We start from the raw sequence: 26,196 nt of genomic DNA on the forward strand, positions 1-26,196 counted from the left end.
CCAAATCTATCTCTTGAATCCATATCCACCTTCCTAGTATCAAGAAGTAGCTTCACTACTGCCTCGTGGTTATTCTGTGCAGCCAAGAATAGGGGTGTCTGGCCAGACATATCTCTTGACTCTATATCCACCTTGCCAGTATCAAGAAGTAGCTTCACTACTATCTCGTGGCCATTCTCTGCAGCCCATGATAGAGGTGTCCGGCCATACAAATCTCGCAGATTTATATCCACATTACTAGTATCAAGAAGTAGCTTTTCTACTACCTCGTGATTATTCTTTGCAGCCCATAATAGAGGTGTCCGGCGAGTTATATCTCTTGAATACACATCCACCTTGCTAGTATCAAGAAGTAGCTTTACTACTGCTTCATGGCCATTCAATGCAGCCCATGATAGAGGTGTCTGGCCAGAGTCATCTCTTGAATCCACATCCACCCTGCCAGTATCAAGGAGTAGCTTCACTACTGCCTTGTGGCCATTCTCTGCAGCCCAGGATAGGGGTGTCCGGCTATACGAATCTTGCAGATCGACCTCCTTCTCGTAGCTCACCAGCAACTGGTTGATGACATCTGCCCATCCCAAGTATGATGCATAGTGAATACCATAGAAATCTCTGGGAAAAACCTGGCTATTTCGCCCGTACTGTTGGGTTTGGATAAATGCAGCTTGTGTTGCAGACGACACTTTGCTCTTGTTTGAAAAGAGCTTTACTGCTGACTGAATCACCTTATCCTCGATCTCTCCAGAAATATGCTTCCCCAGATTCTTGGTCGCATATTCCAGAAGCACATGCGTCTTGGCCCGGGTTTCATATTGTTCGTCTGTTGGGCAATAACCCTGGCTAAATACTTCAAGGGATAAATATCTCAAGCAGATAGACGCAATCTCTGCCTGTGCATTGGAGAAGTATTTGTACTCGTTTTCCTTGAAGTATTCCTGTGCTGTATAATGAACCAACCGTATGATGTTACTCTCTTCATCAACGGTAAGAAGACCAGCACATATCGATAGAAGATAATTTGGTGCGGTTAGTGCCTCGTCGTTAATATTTTGATCTGTTTCTCTCACTGCCAGAGCATGCTGGATCTCCCGGATATGGAGGGGTCGTGCTGCACCTACAACGCACAGCAACGTTTTCATTGCCAGCGCGGTAGTGTCCTTTTCCTGGCTCTGCACTCTTTCCATGGCTTTTTCGTAAATCTTCCCTGAAGTTTTAGGCAGGTTCTCCAAGGCCTCACGGAGATCTCGGATATTATGCTTTGGTGCCAGATATTTCACATGAAACTGGGCGTGTAGGAACCTAGATAGAATTTGCAGCGTCAGCAAAATCCTTTTAGAGCTTTCCTTGTTACATAAAAACCTACATTCCTTCTGCACTAGCAACAATCTGTGTCACTATCCTTGAACAAAGTTCAGGCTTTCTGGAGAGATCGCTGGACAGGGTAAAAATTTGATTGCTGATTTCCGCTTCAATATAAGTCGTGATATCTTCATCGATGGCTCTAATAGGCTCCCGCAGATCCCAATGCAATAGCCTTTCAATAGAGGCGATAGGACGTGAAGTGACTAGGATATTCGCCCATGGTTTGATTTTCATGATAGCATCAATAAAATCAGCTCTGCTATCGTCTGGACACTCATCAATCGCATCAACCACAACAAATACTCTGGGAAAGCTGCTGCTGATAGAGACTAGTGTCTGTATAAGATAGTATTTGCGTGGAGTTGTTTTCTGCACCCGATAAAGCTCATACAGCTTCTTGACTTCGTCCGGAAGAGAAGGCATCTGACAAGTCAACTGTTTTAACAAGCAGGCAATGAGATCTTCGGTTTTCCAGTGCTCGTTATAGGCGCAAAAAATAAATGCTGTCGCAGCGTTCTTATCGTGAAGCATCTGCCGAAGATGCTCAATAACAACAGAGGCCAAGACAGTCTTTCCGGCACCTGGAATCCCGGGACAGTATAATGTCTGCCTTGGAGTTTCTATCCAGGTGGTAAACGAACTAGTGTTTAGCAGCCAGGTTCCGGTACCAGGTGTGTGTCGAGTAAATGTATCGTTTTGTTTCGCATTATAGTCCAATGGTGATAGCCATGACAGGACTTCATCACGGAGTTGCTCTACAGAAGGTCAGCGTCAATATCTCAATGACATTCCAAGTAAGCATTACCCTCTCGAGATAAGAGGACTGCGTGCTTGATTTCCGTTGTGCTCTCTTCAATTTTCACCAATTGGTTGGATACTAGTAAAAAGTAACGACGTCATTTATTCGGATCCAATGCCAAAACAAGGCCAAGTTTGAGATATGGAGACCACATACTCTGTTTAATTGGAAGTAGGCTTGCGATGTTTTGCCCTGGTATTACAAGCAGAAGTTCTTTTGCATATGATGCTGCGGTTGCAGCGGCATACGACTGCCAGTTCTTGTTTTTGTGGGAATCTGCATAGTCACAGATGCCGCGAATAACAAGGCAAGGAAATGAGTCCATCAAACCTCGGAGAGATCAGTCACCAGAATTTCACAATAAAAAAACAGGTGCAATACTTACCAGCAGCCTCCATTTCAAAGCATATGATCTTCTCCTTCTGTGCCCACTGATCTCTTAAGACAGCGTCCTTCATCACCTGATCTGCTGATCCAATGGTTCCATAGTGTATTCTCGGAGCGCTTGTATGTCTGTCTGGTCTTCTAACAAGGTTGATATTGTTTGGCCCACAGCAAGCTTTGCATGACTTCCTGTCTTCCTTATGAACGATCTCTGACTTGAAAAGTCGGTCTTTCACCGAACCCGGATATCTGAACGATTCACTCATGCCTGGATTATTCCTCTCTGCCTCCATCAACAGCTCTGATACCTTATTGCCCTTTCGTTTGTGCTGCTGCTGAAGTATCGCAACTGCGCTCAACACAACAGCTGGGGGCTTGTTCAGTTTTCCGCCGGTTTGAACAAACTGTTTCTCTTGTAATGACTTTCCAAAGTCATACTGCACAACAGCTTCAGTGGACTTGGAATGCAGGCTTATTATGACATCACCAAGTCTGATGTCTCGTATTTCTTCCAGATTGACTTCTGAGTCCTCCTCTTCATCTCCACTGTACTTTGCATCGTTGTCGCGTTGAGCGCCATAGTATGGTGCCCCACCGCCGATGCCGACCATCAGCCCAAAGCGGACAGCTGGGAAACTGCGCAGCATGTCCTTTGCAACAGTAGCAGCAGATACTTTGCCTGTTGTTTCTGCAGGCAGACACGCAATTACCACATTGTGTTCACCAATCCTGCCAAGGATGTATGAATTTGTGTCCCAGAGATCAGCTGCTGGAAGCACCGGATGCTCTTCATCTAGCATGGCCGCTGCTGCAACCAACTCTGTCTCCGGTAAAGCACATATCCATCCGATCGTATAATCGCCGTGCGTGAACTGTTGAGGATTTTCAGGCATTTTCGCCATTTCAACTCGTCCGCTTTTCGATTTGATGGTCAAGAACGCTCAACAGAGGATGAATAGTAGAGCTAGCTCAAGGTTTATGGTGGAAGCCTTGTTCAGTCTGAGGAAAACATAATGGCTGTTGGTGCGGGGTAATGGGCGTTTAGAATGCTGACCAGTCAAATCTGTGGCTGGCAATCACCTGGCCACCGTGGGCTTGAGCTGAGTGCTCTCCAGCATGATGCATATGGTTCAAGGTATGTAAGATGATCCATACGTGCTGACCGCGTCTTAACGTCGAGTTATTTGTGAGTACAGGTCATCCATCACACATGACCAAAGCTCCTCAGGCATTACCGTAAGTGGTAAAGGTACTTGGGGCAAGGTACCTGGCAAGGGTTGCATGTTTTAATACCAGATCCCCATGGTACTCAACCGCGCAAGGGACGGCGCGACGAACTTGGGGCAGGAGACAACTAATGGACATGACAAATACTAGTGAAAGGTATGCACTACCTAGGACACGCATCCTTTGTATGGTTGACAGAGTCCGAAGAAGCCCCTATCCTGTCTAGGGAATGATATGGCAGACGACCACCAGATTAACCCACTCCGGTTAGTCATAACCTGGATTTGAATTCGTGATGACCCTGAGATTTTTGAGACTATCTAAGAAACAGAATTCCAAGGGCGATGGTCTTCAGTGATGGCGAATTACCAGACCTGGTATAGCATTCCTATTTGGGAACAGTCTACATGTGCCTCTTGGCATCGTAGTGCGTGGGCTATATAGTATCTGAAAATATACGGCTAAGCCAAAAAAGGCGTCATGACTACCTAGTTGGTCTTAATCAGGCATATTTCCAAGCTGACATATAGCTTCCTTGTTTCCTCAATGTTGCCGCCCTCTTGATCGCCATTTCAACCCGCTTCCCCTCGTTCAATGGCTCGGATTTGAGAGGCATTTTTGCTGCTTGACCGGCCATCCCGAATGCTGCACTTCGCCACCCCTTTTTTTCCGTCAGAGTTTCTCGCTCGGTAGGTTTTGACGGCGGAGTCAACGAACTGAGCCGGCAATGCTCGTCCTCTAGGTACTCGATAGATAGACTTCTGGCAATACGAGCTGCATACGTATCGAATCTGGTAGGTTTTGTGGGCGTGAAATATACATAGCTAGACATCGTCGCATTCTCCTGCACTTGGTCCTTGTAGTGTCACTGCCGGGGCGATATTACGGTTATCTAGGAGAAAAATCACATATTGACTTCGAAGCTAGGTCACCCAAAACTGGCGGCCCGAAAGTTTGGTTTGAGTGCTCTCAAGATCGGAGAGTGTAGATCTTACATATCCAGTTTGCAGATCTTCCTTCAATGATCTCCATCTACGATCCACGATCCACACAGCCTCAGTCTGATATCATTAATCATGGAAATGGAAACAGCCCGCTACCTACTTCCTCGGCATTCTGGCATTAATCAGTGAACAAATCGAGAGTAGTTTCCGCACACCCAACAACAACAACAACACCCTGCCAAGCTGGGGTACTGTACATAAGAGAAGCCCCGATCTGCCACATCTGAAAACCACCACCACGAGACTCCGAGAGCATATCTGCCACCATACGCCTCGCCACTATCCTCCTCCCTCTCCTAGCAACTCTCGTGCAGCCCACCCTCGCAGCACCAAACTGCAACATAGGCTCCCTGCTCTGCTGCGCATCCCTCACCAAGGGAAGTGATGCCTCCACTGCGCAGATCCTGGGCCTCCTCGGGAGCAACCCCGACCCAGACGCGACATATGGTCTAACCTGTAAGCTCCAGGCCCTGTCTCTGCTTGGAAATGTAATTTCCTGCTGTCCTCGCCAACGCTAATGCGGCTTCCAGACAGGTGCCAGCGGCGATAGTTGTGAGATGGAGAGTGTTTGCTGTGAGAGTGATCCATATGTGAGTCTGAAATGGAAAGAAGCACATACGGTCGTGGAAGGCTGATTTTTTCTTTGCTACAGAACAGCATTGTTGCTGTTGATTGTACTCGCGTCAATGCTTAATGACTGCTTGGGGTTGGACTGGATCCGGAAGCGAAACCTAAGCGTCTTGTTATTCTTTATTCTATAGCATGCATAATGATCTGCGAATGGTTTGAGCAATAAGAATCAACGAAAGAAATATCGGAGCCTTCACGACTTGTATAAACCCCTAGCGCATCAAAGTATTCCATACTCGAGCTAGTAGTATATAGATGTAAGAAGCCTAGGTTCTACGCGCGGGTCTCAGATATCCCGGGACGGTGGCGTAGTAGGGTGAACGGCACCTAGATTCATGTCCTTCGAGTTAGGTATCCTGTGATACCATCAAACTGTTCCAGTACTGTATACAGCGAGTTCATGCAGTGGGCTTTACTGACTGCTAGTCTAGTTTTCACAGCGGGTAGCTGATCAAAACAAAACCAGAAAAAACAAAAAAAATGCATCTACGCTTCAAGCAAACATCTGCATAGGTACCATAAAGAAACCTAAACTCCACCACATCAGAAGCAAATCAAAGCTTCGCAACAGCCTTATCATCAAGCATATCCCTCATTTCAGTCCTCGGGAACTCCGGGTTCGGCGTAGGATCCAACTGCTCTGCTGTACGGTCCCACGCCCACTTGGTCTTCAGATCATCCTCCAATTTCCCCTCAAGCATCTGCACCACGTACTTCCCGATAACAGGGAAGAATTTGAACCCGTGGAAGGAGCCGCATGTTGCCACGTAGAGGCCTTTTGCTGCGGTGTGCGGTGATATTATGAAGTCGCCGGTTGGTGTGAATGCGTCCCTAGAACTAGAAGTTAGCTAGAGGGCTTTGATTTGAAGATCGTGAGGTGGTTGAGTGTAAGCAGGTATGTCCACTCACCAACAGATCCGCAATTTCTCAAACTTCCAACTTGCCGTCGCAGAGCCGTAGAACATGCGCGCCGAGTAGCGGACGTCATCCTTGAGCTTCTGCGAGACGTTCCACTGCGAGTAGTCGGCTGCCACTGGGGGCGCGGAGACGAATCGCCCGGGAACGACTTCTTGTGTATTGCTGAAGATTGTCCGACCCCACCATTTTAGTTGCTTTTCGGGGGTTGGGGGGAGCGTTCCTAGGAATGGGCCTGCAATCCAGTCAGCTAATACTCGAGGCTGGAGCTGGGTGGGATAGAAATGTATGGCATGGCATACCCTTATCTGCAGAGTAGCCCTGAAAGCCCACGGGCATCTCAGCGAACTTCTTGTAAGACTCCGAATCAAGCGTCACCATGCCTGTCGCAATCCCCCCAGCAACAATCCTCGGCCCAGCAACAAGGTCTTGCCTCCCCGTCTCGGCAGCACTAAGCTCAAGCAACTTCGCCGTAAACGCCCCCGTAGCAAGAATGACCTTGTCACCCTTGATCTCCCCCCCCGTGGCAGTCCTAACCCCAACACACACCCCCTCCTTTCCAGGTGCAAAAAGCAACCTCTGCACATCCGCCTGCTTATAGCTAACCCCCAACTCAATCGCCGCCCTGGTAACAGCCCTCAAACAATCCCCCGCAGCACCCCACCCACTCGTCTTATTAATAAGCACCTCCTTGGCATCCGTATAATCCGCCTGTTCAAATAACCCCCCATACAACCTCTTCGCCTCATCCAGCGGCACAGCCCTGATATCCGCTTTCCTGCCTAGCTTCTCATAATTCCCCACAACATCCCGCGCATAATCGTCCCGACAAACCCAGTACACGCCCGTCTCGTGAAAATAGGGCTTCCAGAGCGGGTCGTTGTTGAAAATGTCTTGCGATTCGAGGGCGAGTCGGCAGTAGATGAGGTCGCTGTAGTCGGCGCGCACGACCTTGTTCCAGTCCCAGGATGCGGCGACGCGGGATTCAGCGTCGAAGGCGTCGCGGTCGATCAATGTCACGCGTGCGGCGGGGTGGGATTTTTTGAGGTAGTATGCGGTTGAGACGCCGAATATACCGGCGCCGAGAATCAGGTAGGAATTGGTGGGGTTGGTGGAGGAGGTCATTGTGTGAGAGCCGTGAGTTCGTAGCGCGTGAAGGAGGTGTGTACGTCGGTTGCCAATGGAGATCAGCTCATGCGAGAATTCTTTTTTGAAATACGCATTGGTGTGGAGGGAAAGAGCTGCAGTATAAATGGGGCCCGGACACGGAACCGCCCCGGGGACGGTGAGGGGCTCGATCTATGTGAAGTTTCCCGGCGGAGAACTGGCGGGATCCCGGTAGATCATTGCCACCCTCTTCACATAGACCCAGAGAACCTGGCTCTTTGCAAAGGTGAGTCCCCGTATAGACTCGCATGCCACCGTGTCGAGGTATTTCCTCACAATTCGTGGTACTAGAATATAGCTTCAGAGCTGATATCTTCCCCGGAATTGGAGAAATTGGAGAAGCTCGGGGGGGGGGGGTGCAGACGGCTCGGTTCGGCTCCCGGCTTGGCACTTAGGGTTCGGTTTCCGATCTTATCTTCTGGATCACTGTCATTCTCGTGATACACGGATTGCGGACGTTTTCTTCTTTTGGAAGTGGCTTTGGTATAGGGGATTGATAAACGGTGAATGAGCACTAGAGATTGTTATCCATCTGCCGGCACTCGGAAATCGAGGGTCGTATCTTGTATCTTTTTATCTATGCAGGGATAAATTGACCGGACAAGGAAGAAGGATCCGGGCGGGCGAATTCCATTGCGTAGGGGCTGACTGACAACATCGTTTATAAGGGGAGGATCTTGGGAGCTCTCATCATGTAGATATATAGATCACTATCATCCGGATTATGCTCCATATGATTCATTTAATCGTCACGAGACTAGCAAATGTACGCTTCTCTTGGGTCTTGTGGAAACTTCCAACAAGGCCGGACACCCGTGACATACAACGAGTCAGGGTAAGGAGAAAAGCAGAGCAACAACGAGCACCGTGCTACGTCAAAGACCGTTTGTACGTGATCTATCTTGAGAAGGCTGCTAGGAGAGCATGTTACGCGCAATGTCCTTCGCAATACTCATCGTGCCCGGAGCCTTGTGCCCATCTGCATCCGCAACTTCTTCGAGGACTTGAGTATACTGTCCAGTTTACCCTTCACATACTCTTCGCTGTCCCGCAGAATGTCCTTGAACCGTACCCGATCCGTACTGAAAGTCCTATCACTCGCTGTCGAAGGCGGCGTGAGTGGACCGTTGTGCATGACAGGGGGTGTAGTCGGTGTAGGTGGAGGAGCCTCAGTGGAGAGGGTGACGGTGGAAGCAAAGGAAGGATATGGAATCCCGTGTGCAATTGGCGCTGGTTGAGTAGGTAGAGTCGGGGCTGGGACTGAAGCTCGAGCAGCACTTTTCAACGACTGCTGCGCAGCGGCGGTTTCTCTCGCCCATTTCGTCCATCTGTTTGTATCCCCCGAGAACCCAGGCTTAGGGAGCCCGACACCCGCGTAGCCCTCGTGGATGAGTAGATGCCAGGCGTTAATACTGGCCTCGAAATCCTCAAACGCGGCTTCAATCCAGTTGACATGAGTCTTGCGTCCACAAGCCGAGTTCGCGCATTTATGGACCCGTCCATGAGGCATGAATTCGGCCAGCACCAAGCTCTGTATCAAATTTGCGTTTCCGGTTCGAACGGTATGACTGCAGTCCCACCCGGGTTCGTAGCAGGCTTTATTGGAAAAGTTGTCCGATCGTTTGGCTTTGTGGCCTATTTTGTATAGACCGTTCGCTCGTTCGTGGCCGACGAGGTATATGTGCTTGAGATCGGTGTCGTTAGTGCCGGTGCGGTGAGAAGACTGGTTCTTCTCTAATATCCCGAGGACCTTCTCATCGGTGTCTTTGGGCTTGACGTTCGCGGAGCCCTTTGCAATCTCGAAGACGAGCTCATCTTGCTCAACAGGGGGTTCGTAGTCTTGTGCGGGTAATGGAAGAGAAGAGCTGGAGGAGGCATCGGCGTCGCCCTGCAGCTGCCCCTGCAACTGAGTAGCCAGCCGCTCTTGCTCCCATTGCTGGACAGCTCGACCCACGTTTTGTTCCGTATCATGTCCTGCGGCGCCACAGAGGGCGGATCTCGCAAGCATGACAAGGGCAGTACGGTCGTTATCTCGATGACATCCTTCGTCATCGCCATCGTCGTCGTCTTCGACGTCCGGGTCTGTGTCTTGATTGTTCTGTCGAAAGATCGTCAAGTCGATCCCCCGAACCGTGTTCTCACAACGGTCTCCGTCATTCGCGTACGCGAAGCATCTCTCTTTCGCGGCCCTCTCAATGTTGGATGAGACTACCCACGCAAAGGGAAGAAAGTTCGTGGCGGACATTTTCCCACTCCTTACCGTACCTTGCCTTCTCTCTCTTCTGAACAGATTCTGTGTGCGCCGCTCCAGCAGTACAACGCAACAGATTGTGTTTTTGGAGCGGAGAGGAAGATAGCGGTTGATTAAGCTAGCCTGAGGTTAGGAAGGCAACAAGAGCGCAGCCGAGGCGGAGCCAGTCTGGAGCCCCCTCACTTTCAGGACAAAATGTGAGCTGTAGACGCGCTCCGACCCACGCGGGATCAGGGCCCCTACAGCTGCATCGCACGAGGCTAGCCGAGCTAGTAAGGAGCCCCCACGCATGCCCCGGCCGTCGACATGATAAAAGCTCACGCACAGAATGAAGAGGAATTTCCATATATCTGCAGGAAAGATACACTCCCAGCTGGCAACCAATACAACCGACCATAACGTGGAAGCCGCGCATACAAGCCCGGGAACACTAATCTTGATCAATCTGGGCCTGAGCCAGTAGCAGTATTGACACCCCGGCCTCGCGTCCCACTAGCGAGTCAGTTCGCATGGCCCATGGGACAATCTTGCTGCCGGGCTGTCCTAGGCTCTAGGAGCATGGACCTCGTGGTGCACCAAATCAGCCTTGGGCTTTCGCAGCCTCAACAGTCTCCTCAACACGAACTGTCGGCCAAAACCTGATGACGGGTACCCCAAACCTTGGATAGGATGGACCAAGCCGTGATGGGGAGGAGAACGAACGCAATTGACTCGGCAATAATAAATCTAACACGCTAGCTTCACGCTTGCACTGCTAGCTGGTTAGCATCGTGATGTCCCCATCAGCACCACAATTCCATTCTGAGGCTGAAATTAATAATGTGATCGGCGCGTCCGGCGTTTTACCTCATGCGACCAACATCATGTGGTGTACTCGTATCAATTGCCAGTGATTGCGGGATACGCCTCCTTTTGTGATTGATTATTCCGTACACGCCCTGGTCCTCCCAGATGGAGCAAAGTCTGGAGCGATTCGTAGCAACGTGCCGAGCTCTGTGGGCAGCGGCAATACGCATGCCTGAGGGCGAGTGGGAGGGAGGTCGGTTGCCCATTAGCTTCACGTTTTGGAAACTGGTGCCATTCTTTAGCTCGAAAAATACCTTTTTCGTACAGAATAAAGGAATGGCGCTGGCCTAGCTTGAAGCTGAAGTGGGAGGCTGGGAGGCTGCGTGCCGGACGGGGCCCATCGGTTCGGATTAGCGCAAGTCGCCTGGGTGATGTCAGTGGAGCGACTGATTCCCGCAAGTCATTCGCAGATCATCGAGTCCGTGCGTATAATTTAATACCCTGGTGCCAAAGTACGTCGTACTTGTTTGACATATGGCAAACGGACGCGTTTGCATCCACTCCTGTGCGGCCGCATTTGCTGGACGGGAGGCTGCAGGGAGGGCGGCTGCGAGGCCCGTTTGCATCCCGCTAACTAGGGCTGTAGGGAGAGTCTTGGCGCAATGGATGGTGGAAGGGAGGAAAAGGCAAAAAAGAAAAGACGAATGAAGTACAGATAGGAAGCAGATATGTGCTACTGCTGCGTAGTTTCAACATCGGCTCAAGTCGACCCCTTTTGCGCTTCACAAAACATCCACGACGACCATAACCCCAAGATGATCCGTAACCCAGGGTTTCTCGAACCCTAGCTTGACAATCTGCCTCCTCTCATCCTCCCCCTCCACCAGGACCCCTTCACCAAATCTCTCAAATTTCAATAGATTTATCGATCCCTGGAAATAAACCTTATCCATTCTCGAGCACCCAAACTGCTCCCGCTGCTTTGTCGTCGCCTGCTGGCCCCATGTATATCCCTCCTCGGTATCCTCCTCCCCGCCTAGTTCCAGGAATGCGTCTTTGAGATTATTGTCCACATGCAACGTGCGGTCGAACGGTTGGATTGCGTTGAAGTCGCCGGCGGCAAGACCCGCGTGGACCCCGTCTTGATGTAGATGCTGAGCGATTAGGCGCATCTGTAGTGGGCGGTACGGAGGGTCAAAAGCCATGGACTCCAAGTGGGTGTTGCAGAGGCGGACTTGCTGTTTCTCGGGACCGGTGGAGACGTCGATGAAGAGGGCATCGCGGCCCATGCGCGTGTGGGCATAGTGGACGCGGAAGACGGAGGTAATAGGTAGATGCTTGCTTACGAGGGCTGTAGTGCCATACTGCACGGTGGCCCAGTTGATGGTGTCGATGTCTGTAAGGTGGAAATGGCTTTGAACCCAGGGAGTCGTGGTGATTGTTTCAAAGTCAGAAGGCGTGCATTCTTGGAGAAAGATGACAGGGGCGACGTGAGAAGGAAGAAGGCGCGTGAGCTGGTGAAGATTTTCCAGTGCTGGCCGCATGCGGGCGTCGGCAAAGGGTAGCATAAAGTCGATGTTCCATGTGTAGAGTGCAATGGAAGTAACATCTGGGCCATCACTCGAGCCTGCCAGGGTGGATGGCGACTTGGAGACCCAGGTAGATGTCGCAGGGTCAATGGCATAGTAAGTCTGGGGATAAGGCTCATCCAAGATCCAGGGCACCGATGTCTTCCGAAGGCTCATGCTGTCCCTGATGGCCTTGGCTATAAGTGCTTCCATGGTGATAGATACAGTTCTAGAAAAAGTGAGTGTAGATGGAGGGAGGAGGAATCAAGAAGGACGAAGGAGAGAATTGAGAAGACAAACGTGGGCGGAAGAGCGGAACAGCTGAATTTAAATACACGCATAGGCATGCGTGTATCTGACTTCAAGGTCAGGCAAACAGCATCGTGTTCCATCCAGTCTTTGTTTTATTTGTCGGGCACCAGCTTACTCTCGTCGCCCATGTGCCACTGCTGCTGCCCACGAATGGCGAACTCCTCAGCTCAGCTCAGTGCGGCTGAGACCACCACCATCTGCACCCTTATGTCTATGCTTCCCACCTCACCAGCTCTTTTTTTTCCCACCGCTAGACACCACTCATCGTGACCATATCCGGTGTCATAGCGGGATTGCGCGTTAGCTCGAGTCGGTTTACCCCTCATCTTCCTCTTTCTGGGCCGAGGCCTTTGTACGACACCCAGTTTGCAGTTACCGCCCAGGTAAATACCAGCCTACTATAGATATATCGTCAGGCTGATTATCTTTATTAAGATATAGGTACATGCCAGGATACATGATAATGTGGCATCGGCTGTGAATCGCTACCGGCGATGTCGGGATAGCTTCAACTCGCGGCCAGCGAGACCGTCTGCTGAAGCTGCGGCAGTGCAGACCCTATCCTCCCTGGTCTCGCTGTAGAAGATAAATAGCGGCAAGAAGCCCGTTTGACTAGGAGTCACAGGGGGCGACTGTCGAGGTCTCGCGCCTGTGACTTCGCTGCCGCGGGGCCAACCATGGCCCACGGCTCGAACAAATCGACTTCGTTACTAGGAGTGTTATCACGATAAAGTACAAACGCCCTCACCGACGAAATGGACTATATTTACAGGTGCTTAGTAGCTGCGGGCGCTTAGCCTTCGTACAAGATAGGGATACGCCGTAGAAAACAGGTCTAGAAGGCTGTACATAAATTTGGGTTTTCTCAGTAGCTGTGCATCACGATGATTAGGGCTTTCTAATAAGTAGGGTACATGGTTGGAGCGAAAAAGGAACCTAGGTACATTGACCGCGTGCAAGTAATTCAATCCTCATCATGGTCATCAAACGGAAAATGACGAACAATCGCTGTCCGTTCCAAATCAGTTTTCAATTCCTGCAACAAGCCATCCTTAATCTTCTGGATGACAGACTTTGCTCTTTCAAGGTGTTCATCGTCAGGCACCCACCCCTGGGCATCTGTACCAACCACATCTCGCATTTCAGAGAGCTCCTGCATTTTCTCCTCTTCTGCATCAGTAGTCTTTCAGAGTCTTTTGTGCTTCCCCATCCGAGAACCGCACCGGACAGTCGCTTTGGCCCCGCCCAACAAGGCTACCCTCATCGACAGACATAGGCCACTTTGTACATGTAAAGGCGCCTTCGTCGAGTCTCGAGTGTATTTTCTTGTTCGTAATGGCTGAGGTCCTGGGAGTTCTCCGGCAGCTCCACGTCTGGCTCTGCTAAGGTCTCAGAAATAGGGTCGCCCCAGTTCTGGAAGTACTCTGGTATTCCAGCGCAGAGGCAAAGTGGTAAAATTGCAGCATGTTGCCAATCAATGATCCCAGAAATATCGTTTGACGCGTTGACCAAGATGTTGTTCGGGGAGATATCTGGATGGCGGAGCGTAGGGCGCGAGAAGGGGTGATCTTGCGCGAGCTCCAGATGAGCGGACAGCCTTAGATAGTCCAACAGAAGTCGAACATGCGGTGACGGGGACAGCATTTGAAACGGATAGAGTTCGCGTAGGTACAGTTCAATGTGAGGACGAGGTCTGCCAAACTGTTTGCAGAACTCGATTTCCCGTATTGCAGGGGCTTCAAAGGCTGAGCGATAATCGGTTCCTGGTTTACCGGTCAGCAAAAGAATGTTTGTGTAAAGAGGTGAGGCGGACTGACATGGACCATGGATAATGCCCAGGAGAGCGCGCTCTTTATACCACCATTCGTGCTGTGCCGTGGGCCCGACGACGATATCGTCTAAGTCATGCTTTCTTTCGTCGGGTAGCGACACCGAAGTTGACGGTCTTTTAGGTCTCGCCGGTAATACAGGCTACCACTTGCAGGAAAACGGGCACTCATGAGCCGGCTTTCCACCTGAACAACTTGCTTCATGATCTTCACTCGAGTCTTGTTGTCTATTGTGAACCACTGGTCACTCAAAGGCCTCCCGTCAAGCTTCTCCAGAACGGGATACTCAGTCCCAACGGGATTGGAAGGGCCAGACGAGTATGTGAGCACTCTTGAGGCGGGGATGCCATACGACCGGAGAAGATCCAGCGTGGCTGCTTCACTGGCCACAGCATAGTGCTTTGGTACAGTCGACTTGAATGGTATGCGGGCTAAAACCGAGTAGTCATCCTTGAAACTCAACTCCAAAACGTGATTGAGATTGAATCCCCCTTCGGCGAGCTTGTCAATCGATGCAAGCTCAGTTGTAGATCGGCTGACGGGTTTGCATACAATACTTGACAGTGCACCGACATCAAACGGCACATGGCGTTCGGCACGGCGGATGTGCTCGTTGAACCTGCAGACCAAAACATATTCAGCGACTCACGAGGCAATCAAGTGCAACCAAGGGCGGTTACAGAAAACGTCCAGAAGTGTATTCAAATAGACGGCGACTGGGCCTGGAGGGTAATGGCTCTGGCTTTGGACTTGGAGACCCGGGGAAGGAGGCGAGAGAAAGCTTCCATTGTGGAATTGCAGGGAGCGCGCGAGGAAAGGGGCTCCAAGAGGGATCTGACTGAAACTTAGCAAAATAGCTATGGCCTGCGCAATGGGTTCTGTGGGCGCGGTACCTAGGTTAAACCCGTACCTGGCGCTTGTTTTTGAAGATGAAGGTCACTCCTGCCGTTTTACTGGGCAGTATGCAGCATGTCTTTGCTTGCCACTCCCCTTACTCTCATACGATATCACAAAATGCGGACACAAAAAGCTCGCAATTGGCATAGGTAGTCAAGATTCTCATCCTTTTGGGCCGCTTTCTTCGGGTGTGTGCTCTTCGATTGCTTGGCCCAATGGATTGCGATTTGCACTGTCAGAGACTCTCAGAGCATCAACCGGGCTTGCAGCTTGGGTTTCCCAGCCTCCTCTCCGCGATTACGAGTCAGTTCGGGGCTGGGCGCCAAACTCCTTGTGGGCTCATGCTACCTGCTTGCGGGATTGGAACCCCTGCATTAGATGAGGCTTAGCGAGTCGGATAGCTTGGTCTCATGGGATGACCCACCCGTGAATTCGGGTTTCTGACCGGCTCAATCTCTCAGCTGACTCTATACCAGCCTTCCGAGGTTCAGTTAGAGCTAGGAATTAGTGCTACAGTCCCCAGCAGCGACACCCCCCCACCGGATCTAGCGTTACATCTTGAGTAAAGGCAAAGTTGGCAGGCATACTGCCGGTGCCAAGTAACCCGCTATATAGGCTGGAAGCCCCGGTGGCCACTGGCCAGAGGCGAGGATGTATGGAACGACAAAACCATTGTGCAGTGCTCTGCAAGACTCCAACAGTTTGGTGCTTGGGCACTCAGACGGCCTCAGCTGGGGGCGCAGATCTCCACCAGGCCTGACTATTTTAGTGTGTCGCAGATGTCCATGCTGCTCGGATGGCCCGTTTTCGGGTACCCACAAGGTCAATCATATCGTTCTTTCTCTCCGTGGGGCTGACTCGTTGGACCGGGGTGCTGATCCTACACTGAACCCAGCGCCAGAGCGGTCTCGCAGGGGGGTCGCCAACTTCCCAACTGGCCATATTATGGGCGCATTTTCCGCGCACCTGGGTGCCATCTAACCCGAGGGGATCCCTTCAGGAAGCCCAACATTTGACACCTTGGTACACGACATGCCGGTGGCCTTTCTGACCTCGTTCTATCTTACATCCTCCACCCACTTCACTCGCGAGAACCGGAAATGCGTTGCCTACAAAGACGACGAGACGCGCTGTGGGCGCCCGATCGCGGAGTGTAATCTTGCGCGAGTGCACAAACTCCACGAGAGGGTCCGTGAAAACGACAAAGGAGCTGGAAAGCCCGTTGACGACGAAGACCGACGAAACATTCTTGAGCGTATTGCGGGGCTCTCCCTCTGCGGCAGTCATAACAAAGACAACGACATACGTGCTGCCGCGTGTCAGTGGGCGGATGAGATTCAGTCGAGAGTCAGGAATATCCACCTTGGCCAGCCGAAAAAAGCAAGACGAAAGACGAGCGACAGCGGCAGTTGCTTCAAGTTGCAGTTCGAGCCATATCACACTTGTGATGGTGATTCTAGCGAGAACAAGGAAGCCACGACTGGCTCCAATGCGTATCTGGACCGCATCGTCGACGAGAAGATAATTCGCGAGCTGTTGAGAAAGATTGAAAGACATGACCCCGCAACCGAGTATCTCTACGTCTTCACGCACCCCGCTGCTGACGGCGTCTACAAGGTTGGGCACACCAATAATCTTCAGAGGAGGAACCGCGAGCACGCGAGGTGCTATCACGAGATCGTCCTTCACTGCCTTGTCCAGTGTCCCAATGCCCAACTCTACGAGACTCTCCTCCAGGCCGAATACAAGCAAGCACGTCGAAAGCACAAATGCAAGGAATGTAAAGCGACCCACGGAGAATGGTTCGAGGCCCCGCTGGAAGAGCTTGTCTATTGCGTAAATACGTGGGCACTGTTTGCGCGGATGCTCTGCTGCAATGATATTTCGACCAAGGTCGCCCAGCTGAGATCCACTCCTACTTTCGATCCGAACCCGTACAGATGGCGAAAATGGGCGTTGGAGTGGGCGGAAAAGTGGTCACGGCTGCCATTGTCCGAGCAGTCCAGCCCGCTGACGCCTGAGAAAGCCAATGGCCCTTATGTCCATGACGATGCCGAATCTGAATTCGATCAAAAAGGGAATACCGAATACTTCTTATCCCCGGTGCCCGAGCTCTCTCCCGACTCAGGTTCGTCGCCGGCATCTCCTGATGGAAGCGCCTCGGGTCCTGCGACACCAACTCCGAGCAGTCGTATTCATCGAAGACTAGACCGCTCAAGCTCAGTGCAGCCTATAGCGAAGGGGTGCTCATCCCCGAAAGAGGGGTTTACAACAACGAGGTTTGCTGCGGACGACTCGCAAACTACACTCCTTAGCCTTCAAACGGACGTCAAGGACGATTCAGAAGCGGATGATATTTTCTATTCTCCGGTATCTTCTCAAGAGTGCTTCTTCCCCCTTAAATCTACGACCGAGAAGCACAAGCACACGCCCCGGCATTTCGTTCCAGATGGCGACGACCTTGTCAATTCTGACTTGGCAGCCGTTGATGGCGTTGGCGTCACTGGGCCCACAGACCTCATAAACACAGTGACTGGCGTCAAGGCTGACCCTTTTGACATGTCCGACATGCTACGCGACAATATCTTCAAGAGAACCAAATAATCGTTGTATGCCATGGTTTGGCGTTCATTTCCGTGTTGTGTACTTGCAGCTCGTTTGCGTTGTATCGGCGAATTTTCTTCCTTCCTATGTTTGGGTAAAGTGTGAGGGTTGAGAGGTTGGATAAACCTACTGTAGCCTACCTTGGAAAACCCCCTCGCAAGAGTCAGGTAGTCTGTGCTCGTTCTCCTTAGCAAGGTTGACGTTGTGGTTGTTTTTCCCCTGCGCTCTTAGCAATCACCCTCTTCTCGAAAACCAGTAGTTGAACAGCTACGCACTCAGCACTAAGATAAAAACGTGCGCTATCCCAGATGACGAAAGAGTAGGCTACGAAGCACTTAAGGTGAAACTGGATATTTCTTCTGTCTACAGTTGGTTGGTTCTCATGTTTCGTTACTTCCTTGGTTGTTTGTTTGTAGTGATGGTAACTGGGAAACACTGGGAAGTGTGCCTACCATCAAAGGGACAGTATGAAGGCCATTCAGCGGCTTTCCATAATCTCTAGATAGCAGAGTGCAATTATTCCGTGGTCAAGTTCTTCGCTATGGCAGTAACTACAATACAAGACCAATTCAACATTTTGGCATTCCAAATATAGCATATAGAGCAAACAATATAACTTGGCGTGAGGGTTAGTTACATCCTGATAATTGCGTATAAAGCAGCTGTTCACCATATAGAATATCCTAACAGAGGAACCCCGCCATATTTTGACCTAGGCCCTCATGAGGCATTGGTCTCAGCAGCAGAAAGGGGCTGGTTAGAATAAACTCTTAACATCTGCTGCCTTACACGACATTTTCTACAGTAAAGAGAACCCCAAAGAAAAATAAAAGGCACAAAGGAACAAAGCAGGTATGGAAGGGGTAATTAGGAGCCCTAAGAAAGACAGGTCTTTGCATATCCCTTTCACTTACCCAACAATACAGACAAAGCGGGGCGGAGATATATATAAAGCGACCCCAGCAAAAGGTCCTCACTCAGCCCAGAAACGCTCGACATACCTCTCTAACCACCCACAGCAACAACAACAACAACAACAACTAAAATGTCTACCACAATCGACTCTACATCACCCCCGTAAAATCCACCGACGGCCCCGACGGGGTCTGGCTACTAACCCTGGGTCCAATCTCAGAACCAAGATCCACATTCTATCACGTCGCTGATTTCGGAACCACAGGCAGCGGTAGCATGCCATGGAGATACATTGACCCCCAAGCATCTGTCCATCCGGTTGTCTATGGAGATCTGAAGAGATCTGAAGCGCAGGGCTACCCCTTTCTGGCTAGGTACTGTTCTAGAAACAAAGAGAGCTGATGTTCTTCGCGTTGCGGGTGAGGCTGTGCGTCCTGGATTGAATAAGGAGATGGGTCTGGCCGAAGGTATTTGGACAGGCTTTGAAGGACGAGGGAATATCGAGTGTGGGTGATATTGTGCTTGAGAAGGCTGGGGAGTGTCAGTGCTGGGGTGTGTCTATTGGACTTTATGTTTATGGGATGTGTCTTAAGGCTGAGTGAGTATTTACTATCCAAGGTTGTCCTACCGTCAGTCAGTAGACATGTGGCAATGACATCGAATATCAACTTTACAAGTCTCATCTTGGCAAAAAGACCATTCTCCTCAATTTGTGTAACGAGACTTATGAGGTATAAATGTGGCTCGCAGTTTAATGTAGAGAATGGAGGATACTAGGGTCTCGCATAGTGGTCTCCTATTGCTGTTTGTTCGTGGGGTGCAGAGGAGGTGGGTGCGTAGGTTGATGCTCACAACTTGGATTCATGCACGGTTCTTGTGATTGACATTGTCATGTAAAGAGCGGTTGTCGGAGTGCTTTGGTGAGACGCTACTCGCTTTATAAGCATGTAGTATCAAATACCTAGATACCAAACTTTGTCTAGCCCTAATGCATCGAATTAGGCATACCGGGGGCGCCGGCCCGAGGCAGGTTGTTCGATCTCTTTGCTCTCGTCCTGCCGCATATTGTATAAAACAGAATCAGGGGCACGTCTTTCCTCCAACTCATCATTCCGGGCGGCTTCAATCAAATGAGCTTTAAGTTGCTTGAGAATGGAAGTCATGGTAAACGTACCTCTCATCTCCTCAGTCCTCGTAGCGTACGCCTGAATCTCTTCCTTGGTCAAGACGCGTAGAACAATCACGTATTCAGGACGCTCCTCAAAGCGCTCTCTGCCTTCCTCTAGTGCCGCGGGATTTACAAGCCGTCGATCAATCTTTGTCCATCGTGCCCCCGGGGGAATTCCTTCCTTGGGGGCCTTCTTCAGTGGGGCTACGGCCTCTCGTATAGGATTAGGATCCTCTGGGAATGTCTCGCGGGGCGGTTTTAGAATTCCCTTAGATGGCGCAAAACCCTTAGACGACTCTTGCGTGTCTGTGGTCTTAGTACGATTTGGAGACGCGGTTGGAGGCTTGAGATTGGTTTCTGGTTGCCTCTCAATTGTCAATCGACTTTTGGGGCTTTCTGACCAAGACGGGCGGGTTGTGCGCTCCACCAAAACGCTGTTTTGCCGATCCATATAGCCCGTGTCTTCTCGAAATTGCTCTGAAGGGTTTGTGTAAAGGTAACCGGTAGCAGCGAGCAAAGAGCCACCACTGTCGACCTCACTGTTAGCGACGCGTCAGTGCAGAAGAGACGAAAGGGGGTTTATTGAATGAACCTACTGCACTGACATGAGGTCGTCTTGGCCCTTGGCTTGAGTCTCTTTGCTGCTGTCATGTTCCCAGTCCTGACCATCCCGGGCCTTCTCCGTGTCGCTATCCTCAGCCCTGAAGGAACGGCTTGGGCGCCGTATCCCTCGGGTCAAGGGTCTTTTCGACAAGCCGTCACCATCATAATCAATCGTAATAGTGGAACTTTCAGCCGTCGTTGTGTTTATTGTGTCCTTTGGCGAAGAAAGATTGGAAAGAACATTCAACCGTCCGGCAGCGGGAGAATATGACAACTCGATCGGATTATCGCCAGGCTGCGATTCTCTTGCGGTGCTCAGCTTTTCCTCCTGGGACTGCACATTGCTAAGCACCTTGTGTAGAGCAAGTGGATCAATGGCATCCTCTCCTTGCACTGGTGCTAGATTTGGCGAGCCCTTCTTGGATCGCGTCTTCATATCTGCGATGGCACGCTGGACGCCTTCGTGAAGGTGTTCATTGGCGTTGTCCTTCATCACAGGGTCGGCATCCTTTTTATCAGAATAATTTGTATTTTGGTCTTCTTCAAGGGGAGTATCAGCATGCACATATAAAACGTGAGCCTCCAGTTGTTCCTTGCTATTGAATATCTTCCCACACTTACCACACCGACCTATGCCCGCCACCTCGTACACCACGCCATCTGTATTTAGATCACTGGGGTGCGCATCTATGAGATGGAACACCAAGTCATAGTTGTTGAACGTCCCTCCGCACACATGGCAGTCATTTTGGCGCGGGCTAGAACTGAGGGAACTATTGTCACTGGCGCCCACAATGACCGATGCTGCCTGTGATGCATTTTCATACCCTGCATCCTCACCGGCGTCTGATGAAGGCAAGACAAAGAGTGCTAATTCCTCCAAGTGGCGTCCGACATGTCTCTCGAAAGCAACTGGCGGTTGAGTATCGGCATGACATAGTGGGCAGGTCGAAGCCATGAGGAATTCTGGATGCGCTTCTTGCATGTGAAGGAACCACAGGTGGCGGCTATCATAGAGTCTGGATGGTGTAGTGCAAGTCTGCGAAAGACACACATATGGCATAAGATCGCGGAAAACATGTCTAGCCCAGTCTTTTGTGTGTTTAATCGTGATTACGTGAAAGCAGTACGGACATTCGAAGGGAGTCCTGTCCTTTGACTCCTTCGGTGGATTCGGAATAGAGATGGCTGTCTGTGCCGCCATCAGGCTTGGTGCATAGGATGTTTGAGACACACCGGAGCTTGATGCTGTTTCAAGGAATCGTAGCTCGTCGTCGTTAGCCTTCAATTCGGTCGCGACTGTTTCTGATAGCCTTGTCGAGTCTGTCTCAGTATACTCGAATAGCCCCTTGGTAAGCTTTGCTCGGTGTCGTTCTCGATACTTTAAAATAGCCTTCTGTCTTGCCATCGCCTTACCGAGTCGGCTGACGGTATCTGTCTCTGCTGCTGGATACTTGTGTGAGACGTGCTGTTGTGCCCATGGCTCAAAGTACGATTCGTTTTTAATCTTCACGTTGAGGAGGCGATCAATGTCTGCAGGCTTGCGAATAGCCATGGATATCTGGAACAGGGAATTGATAATCCCCACGATGCTTTGATAAAGTTGCTGCACTTCAGTTGTGTCACTGGCGTCCTCATCATCGTCCTCAACGTCGATCTCAAGATCATCCTCGCTGTCTTCGTTGACCACTTCTACCAGTTCCCGGAGGACGCGCAGCATCCGATTCAAGAGCTTAGTGGTTTCCCCTTTGAGATGGGATGCGTCGCGCAACCGATAGTCCAGTGAAGACTGGCCGACTTGATGAGCGCCGATATTCCCTGCCCACACTCTCAGGCGGCCAATCTCGTCGAGCCACCAGCGCCGAGACACCTCACTCTCATATCGGGCGAGAGCTTCAGAGTCTGTCACTGTGGCGAAATCACGCAAGCACTGGTTCAGGACCTGGGAGATGGTGTCCGTCATTCTGCGGCAGATGGAGGACACCGACAAGGTGAGTTATAAGTGAGGCTAAAGAGACTGACGCGGCTGCAGCTGCAGCTGATGCGGGGTAATATTAGTTAATTCATAGGTTCTGCTTCCTGCTGCTGACAATCTCGCTCTCACTTCCGTTTACCAAGCGACCATGTCTGGAGTCGAGGTCGCCGGTCTGGCTCTAGCGGTATTGCCCCTGGTAGTGAACCAGCTGGACAACTATGCTCGCGGCATCGAAACGATCAAGGGTCTGCGTCGGTACCGGTGGGAGTTGGAGGGGTACTCGAGCACTCTAAGCGCCCAGTACGCCATTTTCCTCAACACCCTCGAAATACTACTACAGGACGTCGTCGATGACCAGGATGAGCGGTCGGAGCTGATCAGTACCCCCAATGGTCCCGCCTGGAAGGAGGCCGCATTTAAAACCGCAATAGTGCAGAGGCTGGGTCGCGACTACCACGCCTTCACTGGGACTGTCGCAGGTCTTTGCTGCCTTCTGGAAGAGCTTTCACACAAGCTCGACAGACACACTACAGATTACTCAAAGGTCGTCCCTGAATCGAAGTCAATATCTGATACATGAACCTGACTAGTCCTTCATTGCCTAGGCCGCCTCCATCAAATCGCTGGGAACCATCAAGTTCCGCAAGATCCTTTCCAAAGCCGTGTATGAAGATATACTAAATAAAATTGATAAGGCCAACCACATCCTGAAAATGATTACCGACCAGTCGCACCAACTCGAACGGGCCAAAGGGACAACATCTCGATGGAGGAAGGGCTTGAAGCGTCATCGCGATGGCCGTCGCCATGCTCGCGTACTATACAATATGCTGGTACAGGGTCAAGGTTGGAAATGCTCATGCAGGAACAAACATACTGTTTGCTTTCGCCTTGACTCCAACACTATGAATATCCAACAAGGTACCGACCAAGCGAGCAAGAATCGGTTCCTTATGATGCTCTCGGCAGCGAAAAAGTCACCCCATCCAACCAGTCAGTGGCATGAAGTGGAATTCCTGCCAGAGATTATCGAAAAGACCGTTCCTGTTCACCTTGAACAGACGTCGCAACAGTCGTTGATGTCAGCCTCAGAGGGAAGACGAAGAGTTCAGTTTGCTACTGATTCGACTACCGTCTGCGTCGAAGCAGTCAACCCGGCACTGGGCCATTTTGGTTCCATCAACGACCTATGCGCTACGCTAGAATGTTTCAACAACGAGTCGCTCCTGTACTCGCGTAATCCTGTTGGATACATTTCAAGTCAAACCAGCGACGTCCGGTTTCACGTGCGACATCTTAAAAACATAGGGCATAACCTGAACCTACGCTCTTTGCAAGATATGCTTGCTGGTTCAAATCAGTTGAGCGTACCAGCCTCCCACTCGGAGCAACTGAGCAGACGCAATAGGCTGTATCTAGCAGCCACCCTGGCCTGTGGCGTCCTTCAGCTCCACGGAAACTGGCTCAAGCAGCGATGGGGGACGAAAGACATAGTGTTTGTCCACGATCTGCCATCCGACGCGATTATGTTCGATCATCCGTATCTACTATGGCAGGCTGCAACCTCGCATCTGCACGACAACAGCACAGAATTCCCAAGCCCCAACGCCATTCAAAATGAGATTTTGCTACCACTTGCCGTTGCCCTTACTGAGCTATCGTTGGGCAAGACTATTGCCGCCCTCTATACGACTGATGACCAGGCTGATTCAGAGCTTCAGGTGCATTTTAATACTGCTACACGGACCTTACGGAGAGTATATTGCGAGAGCGGGTCGAACTATGGGGACGTTGTCAAAGAGTGCCTGTACTGGTCTCGCAATAAGGGCGAGCGGTTTGAGGATCCACAATTTGACGAATCTGTTTTTGAAACTGTTGTGTCTCCCCTACTGAAGGATTTCGATTACTTCGAGGGCATATCTCAGGCCCGATAACTTTTGAAACACATTAGGCACCTATTCTTGAGCCATGACCATGACCTTGTCCCAAGCCAGGTTCCTCAAAGCATCCTCGGTACTATGCAAGACATCCTCGACCCCTAGATCCGCTGGTGTAAGAAGCATATCTGAGTCGACGCCAGCTGTAAAACATTGTCTGCCAAGCTCTTCAATATACTTCATCATCAGTCCTATCTCTGTCCCGACTGCACCCCAGAGCTCCTCATAGGCTCCTAGACTTGTTTCCAAGAATACAACATCCTTCCCTGAAACCTTTGACAACGCCAATGCCCACTCCTTTGCGGTTAAATGCTCTGCGACACCGAGCACGTACTTTCCGCGCGACTTCTCACGCTGTCTGAAAATAGCATCAACGATCAAACCCACATTAGGTGTCACCGCCCCAACCATAGGAATCACCGCAGACGACGAGCAAGGAAGGGTCACGATGTGTTTGTTTGTGCCATTCTAAATGAGTTTGGGCCCTCGTTAATTCAGCCGCCCCGAGGACAACAGTCAAAGAGGAATACTGACCACATAAACCGGCAAATAAGGCACCCTCTCCAAGTTCAATCCATACATCCCAACGCGCAAGAACGTGGTTCTTTCCTTCAATCCATTCCCCTCATCAAGCAGGTACTCCTCCGCCGGAATCTTGGACTGGAAATGCGGAATCGTATACTTCCCTCCACTGATCTTCTCCGCGTCCGGAAGAGTCGACCAAACCAAATGCTCGAGAGTCCCCTCATCTCGAGCAACCTTTCTCGCAGCCCGCACGATATTCAACCCATGAGTTTCTTCAAGCTCCTGCGCCGCCCTCGCCCCCTTCTCCATGAAGACATCAGGTCGGAAAACAGAATTCGCGAAGATATACGTTGCGTCGCGAAAGGCAGAGACAAGACTGTCGATGGAGAGGAGATCGATTTCTATGACGTCGACCGCGGGGTCTGCGGAGAGGTCGATGGCGTCGGGCGAGGATGGGGTGGATGTTAGGGCTCGGATTCTGTAGCCCCCAGAAGAAAGCAGCGAGGAGACCACGCTTGAGCCTTGTGCGCCTAGGGCTCCTATGACGACGGCGATTGGGGGGGTCATTTTGAGTATAACGTTTGGCTGTAGTATAGTATGCTACTGGATTCAGGAAGGTATGGAGAGTAAGCGTTGACGCGAGCGGGGTTATAAGCTCTCTCCCACCGGTCCTTAACCCCAGGTCTCGGGATCCGCCGGATACTTCTGCTTACCAAGTATTATTAATGTCCTCACTATAAGACAGGTCGATCGTGTACAATGATTTCTAATGTTTCGAGCAAGGGACGCCATCACTTTTGGCAACACTGTGAGTCCTTCCTCCTCCTCGCAGTGATGAGGAGGGGCAGTGAATCCCAGTCCCAGACATATGATGCAGTTGTAGTGAGTATAGCGGCCATGCAGTATACTACCTCTAGAGCCCATGAACATGCCTAGGCTCCCAGTTCTGATCTAGGTGCGGTATAGTTGAGACTTTGCTTTAGTAAGCGCCACACATCTCATTATATACTCGTGGTTCTTCTTGAAACTTCCACCACCCTTGCTCATTCAGTCAAAGCTAGTAATAGCAGTCGAAGGAGCGGTTACGTCTTCTGCATCTACACTCCCCTATCCTTGTCTCCACTGCCTCCACCATCACCGCGGGTGGCCATCCTTGTCAGAAACACTCAATTATTATCCGAGCTACCTCTTGTGGCATTCCTAGGGTCTAAGCCGAGTGCAGATCTTTGTGCATCAGGCAGGGCTCAGACGGGACTGAAATGTTGGGAGGTTCGTGCGAGTTCAGCTGCATGGATTGCGCTGCTCTTTCATTCTTTCTATTACTCTCGGATACTC

At 50.8% G+C, this 26,196-nt stretch overlaps 10 protein-coding genes across 10 annotated transcripts; 2 read left to right on the forward strand and 8 right to left on the reverse strand.

Annotated features, from left to right (window-relative positions):
- Positions 1-273: 273 nt before the first annotated feature.
- BDV17DRAFT_290253 (uncharacterized protein) lies at positions 274-3,441 on the reverse strand (the record flags this gene model as incomplete). The annotated part of the gene is made up of 4 exons (XM_073761854.1): positions 274-339; positions 438-1,302; positions 1,367-2,120; positions 2,550-3,441. 4 exons carry the CDS (start codon positions 3,439-3,441, stop codon positions 274-276), a joined length of 2,577 nt encoding a protein of 858 aa, XP_073616732.1.
- Positions 3,442-5,309: 1,868 nt separating this feature from the next.
- Positions 5,310-7,615, reverse strand: BDV17DRAFT_260323 (NAD(P)/FAD-dependent oxidoreductase). Its single transcript, XM_073757544.1, has 4 exons — positions 6,627-7,615; positions 6,319-6,559; positions 5,438-6,240; positions 5,310-5,375 (listed from the first exon to the last, which is right to left on the reverse strand). The coding sequence occupies exons 1-3, from the start codon at positions 7,447-7,449 to the stop codon at positions 5,964-5,966; spliced, it is 1,341 nt and encodes a 446-aa protein (XP_073616733.1). The 5' UTR covers positions 7,450-7,615; the 3' UTR covers positions 5,310-5,375; positions 5,438-5,963.
- Positions 7,616-8,443: 828 nt separating this feature from the next.
- Positions 8,444-9,736, reverse strand: BDV17DRAFT_290255 (uncharacterized protein; the record flags this gene model as incomplete). Its single annotated transcript, XM_073761855.1, has 1 exon — positions 8,444-9,736. One exon carries the CDS (start codon positions 9,734-9,736, stop codon positions 8,444-8,446), a length of 1,293 nt encoding a protein of 430 aa, XP_073616734.1.
- An 832-nt stretch (positions 9,737-10,568) lies between these two features.
- BDV17DRAFT_260329 (uncharacterized protein) lies at positions 10,569-10,889 on the reverse strand (the record flags this gene model as incomplete). Its single annotated transcript, XM_073757545.1, has 2 exons — positions 10,843-10,889; positions 10,569-10,783 (listed from the first exon to the last, which is right to left on the reverse strand). A coding segment is annotated over exon 2 (169 nt), but the record flags the coding sequence as incomplete, so codon positions are not given.
- A 365-nt stretch (positions 10,890-11,254) lies between these two features.
- BDV17DRAFT_297877 (endonuclease/exonuclease/phosphatase family protein) lies at positions 11,255-12,456 on the reverse strand. Its single transcript, XM_073763574.1, has one exon. It carries the CDS (start codon positions 12,307-12,309, stop codon positions 11,311-11,313), a length of 999 nt encoding a protein of 332 aa, XP_073616736.1. The 5' UTR covers positions 12,310-12,456; the 3' UTR covers positions 11,255-11,310.
- A 916-nt stretch (positions 12,457-13,372) lies between these two features.
- On the reverse strand, positions 13,373-15,025 carry BDV17DRAFT_290257 (kinase-like protein; the record flags this gene model as incomplete). The annotated part of the gene is made up of 5 exons (XM_073761856.1): positions 13,373-13,591; positions 13,681-14,171; positions 14,232-14,320; positions 14,377-14,856; positions 14,949-15,025. 5 exons carry the CDS (start codon positions 15,023-15,025, stop codon positions 13,373-13,375), a joined length of 1,356 nt encoding a protein of 451 aa, XP_073616737.1.
- A 1,141-nt stretch (positions 15,026-16,166) lies between these two features.
- BDV17DRAFT_290258 (GIY-YIG nuclease family protein) lies at positions 16,167-17,738 on the forward strand (the record flags this gene model as incomplete). The annotated part of the gene is made up of 1 exon (XM_073761857.1): positions 16,167-17,738. One exon carries the CDS (start codon positions 16,167-16,169, stop codon positions 17,736-17,738), a length of 1,572 nt encoding a protein of 523 aa, XP_073616738.1.
- A 1,782-nt stretch (positions 17,739-19,520) lies between these two features.
- BDV17DRAFT_51795 (uncharacterized protein) lies at positions 19,521-22,749 on the reverse strand. Its single transcript, XM_073764688.1, has 3 exons — positions 20,418-22,749; positions 19,828-20,360; positions 19,521-19,773 (listed from the first exon to the last, which is right to left on the reverse strand). Exons 1-3 carry the CDS (start codon positions 22,385-22,387, stop codon positions 19,652-19,654), a joined length of 2,625 nt encoding a protein of 874 aa, XP_073616739.1. The 5' UTR covers positions 22,388-22,749; the 3' UTR covers positions 19,521-19,651.
- On the forward strand, positions 22,750-24,489 carry BDV17DRAFT_51763 (uncharacterized protein). The gene has a single exon (XM_073764687.1). The coding sequence runs from the start codon at positions 23,113-23,115 to the stop codon at positions 24,331-24,333; it is 1,221 nt and encodes a 406-aa protein (XP_073616740.1). The 5' UTR covers positions 22,750-23,112; the 3' UTR covers positions 24,334-24,489.
- On the reverse strand, positions 24,355-25,428 carry BDV17DRAFT_290261 (uncharacterized protein; the record flags this gene model as incomplete). The annotated part of the gene is made up of 2 exons (XM_073761858.1): positions 24,355-24,804; positions 24,871-25,428. 2 exons carry the CDS (start codon positions 25,426-25,428, stop codon positions 24,355-24,357), a joined length of 1,008 nt encoding a protein of 335 aa, XP_073616741.1.
- Between the last annotated feature and the right edge of the window lie 768 nt (positions 25,429-26,196).

This window comes from Aspergillus undulatus, assembly GCF_047715775.1.
Source record: "Aspergillus undulatus strain CBS 261.88 unplaced genomic scaffold BDV17scaffold_17, whole genome shotgun sequence".
Lineage (NCBI taxonomy): Eukaryota > Fungi > Ascomycota > Eurotiomycetes > Eurotiales > Aspergillaceae > Aspergillus > Aspergillus undulatus.

Coding starts and splice junctions, on each gene's coding strand:
- BDV17DRAFT_260323 (XM_073757544.1), bottom strand. CDS start 7,449: ATGACCTCCTCCACCAACCCCACCAATTCCTACCTGATTCTCGGCGCC. Junction 6,560..6,626: donor GGGCTACTCTGCAGATAAGG/GTATGCCATGCC, acceptor ACTGGATTGCAG/GCCCATTCCTAGGAACGCTC. Junction 6,241..6,318: donor GAGAAATTGCGGATCTGTTG/GTGAGTGGACAT, acceptor TTCTAGTTCTAG/GGACGCATTCACACCAACCG.
- BDV17DRAFT_51795 (XM_073764688.1), bottom strand. CDS start 22,387: ATGACGGACACCATCTCCCAGGTCCTGAACCAGTGCTTGCGTGATTTC. Junction 20,361..20,417: donor GACGACCTCATGTCAGTGCA/GTAGGTTCATTC, acceptor CGTCGCTAACAG/TGAGGTCGACAGTGGTGGCT. Junction 19,774..19,827: donor GAGGACTGAGGAGATGAGAG/GTACGTTTACCA, acceptor ATTTGATTGAAG/CCGCCCGGAATGATGAGTTG.
- BDV17DRAFT_51763 (XM_073764687.1), top strand. CDS start 23,113: ATGATTACCGACCAGTCGCACCAACTCGAACGGGCCAAAGGGACAACA.
- BDV17DRAFT_297877 (XM_073763574.1), bottom strand. CDS start 12,309: ATGGAAGCACTTATAGCCAAGGCCATCAGGGACAGCATGAGCCTTCGG.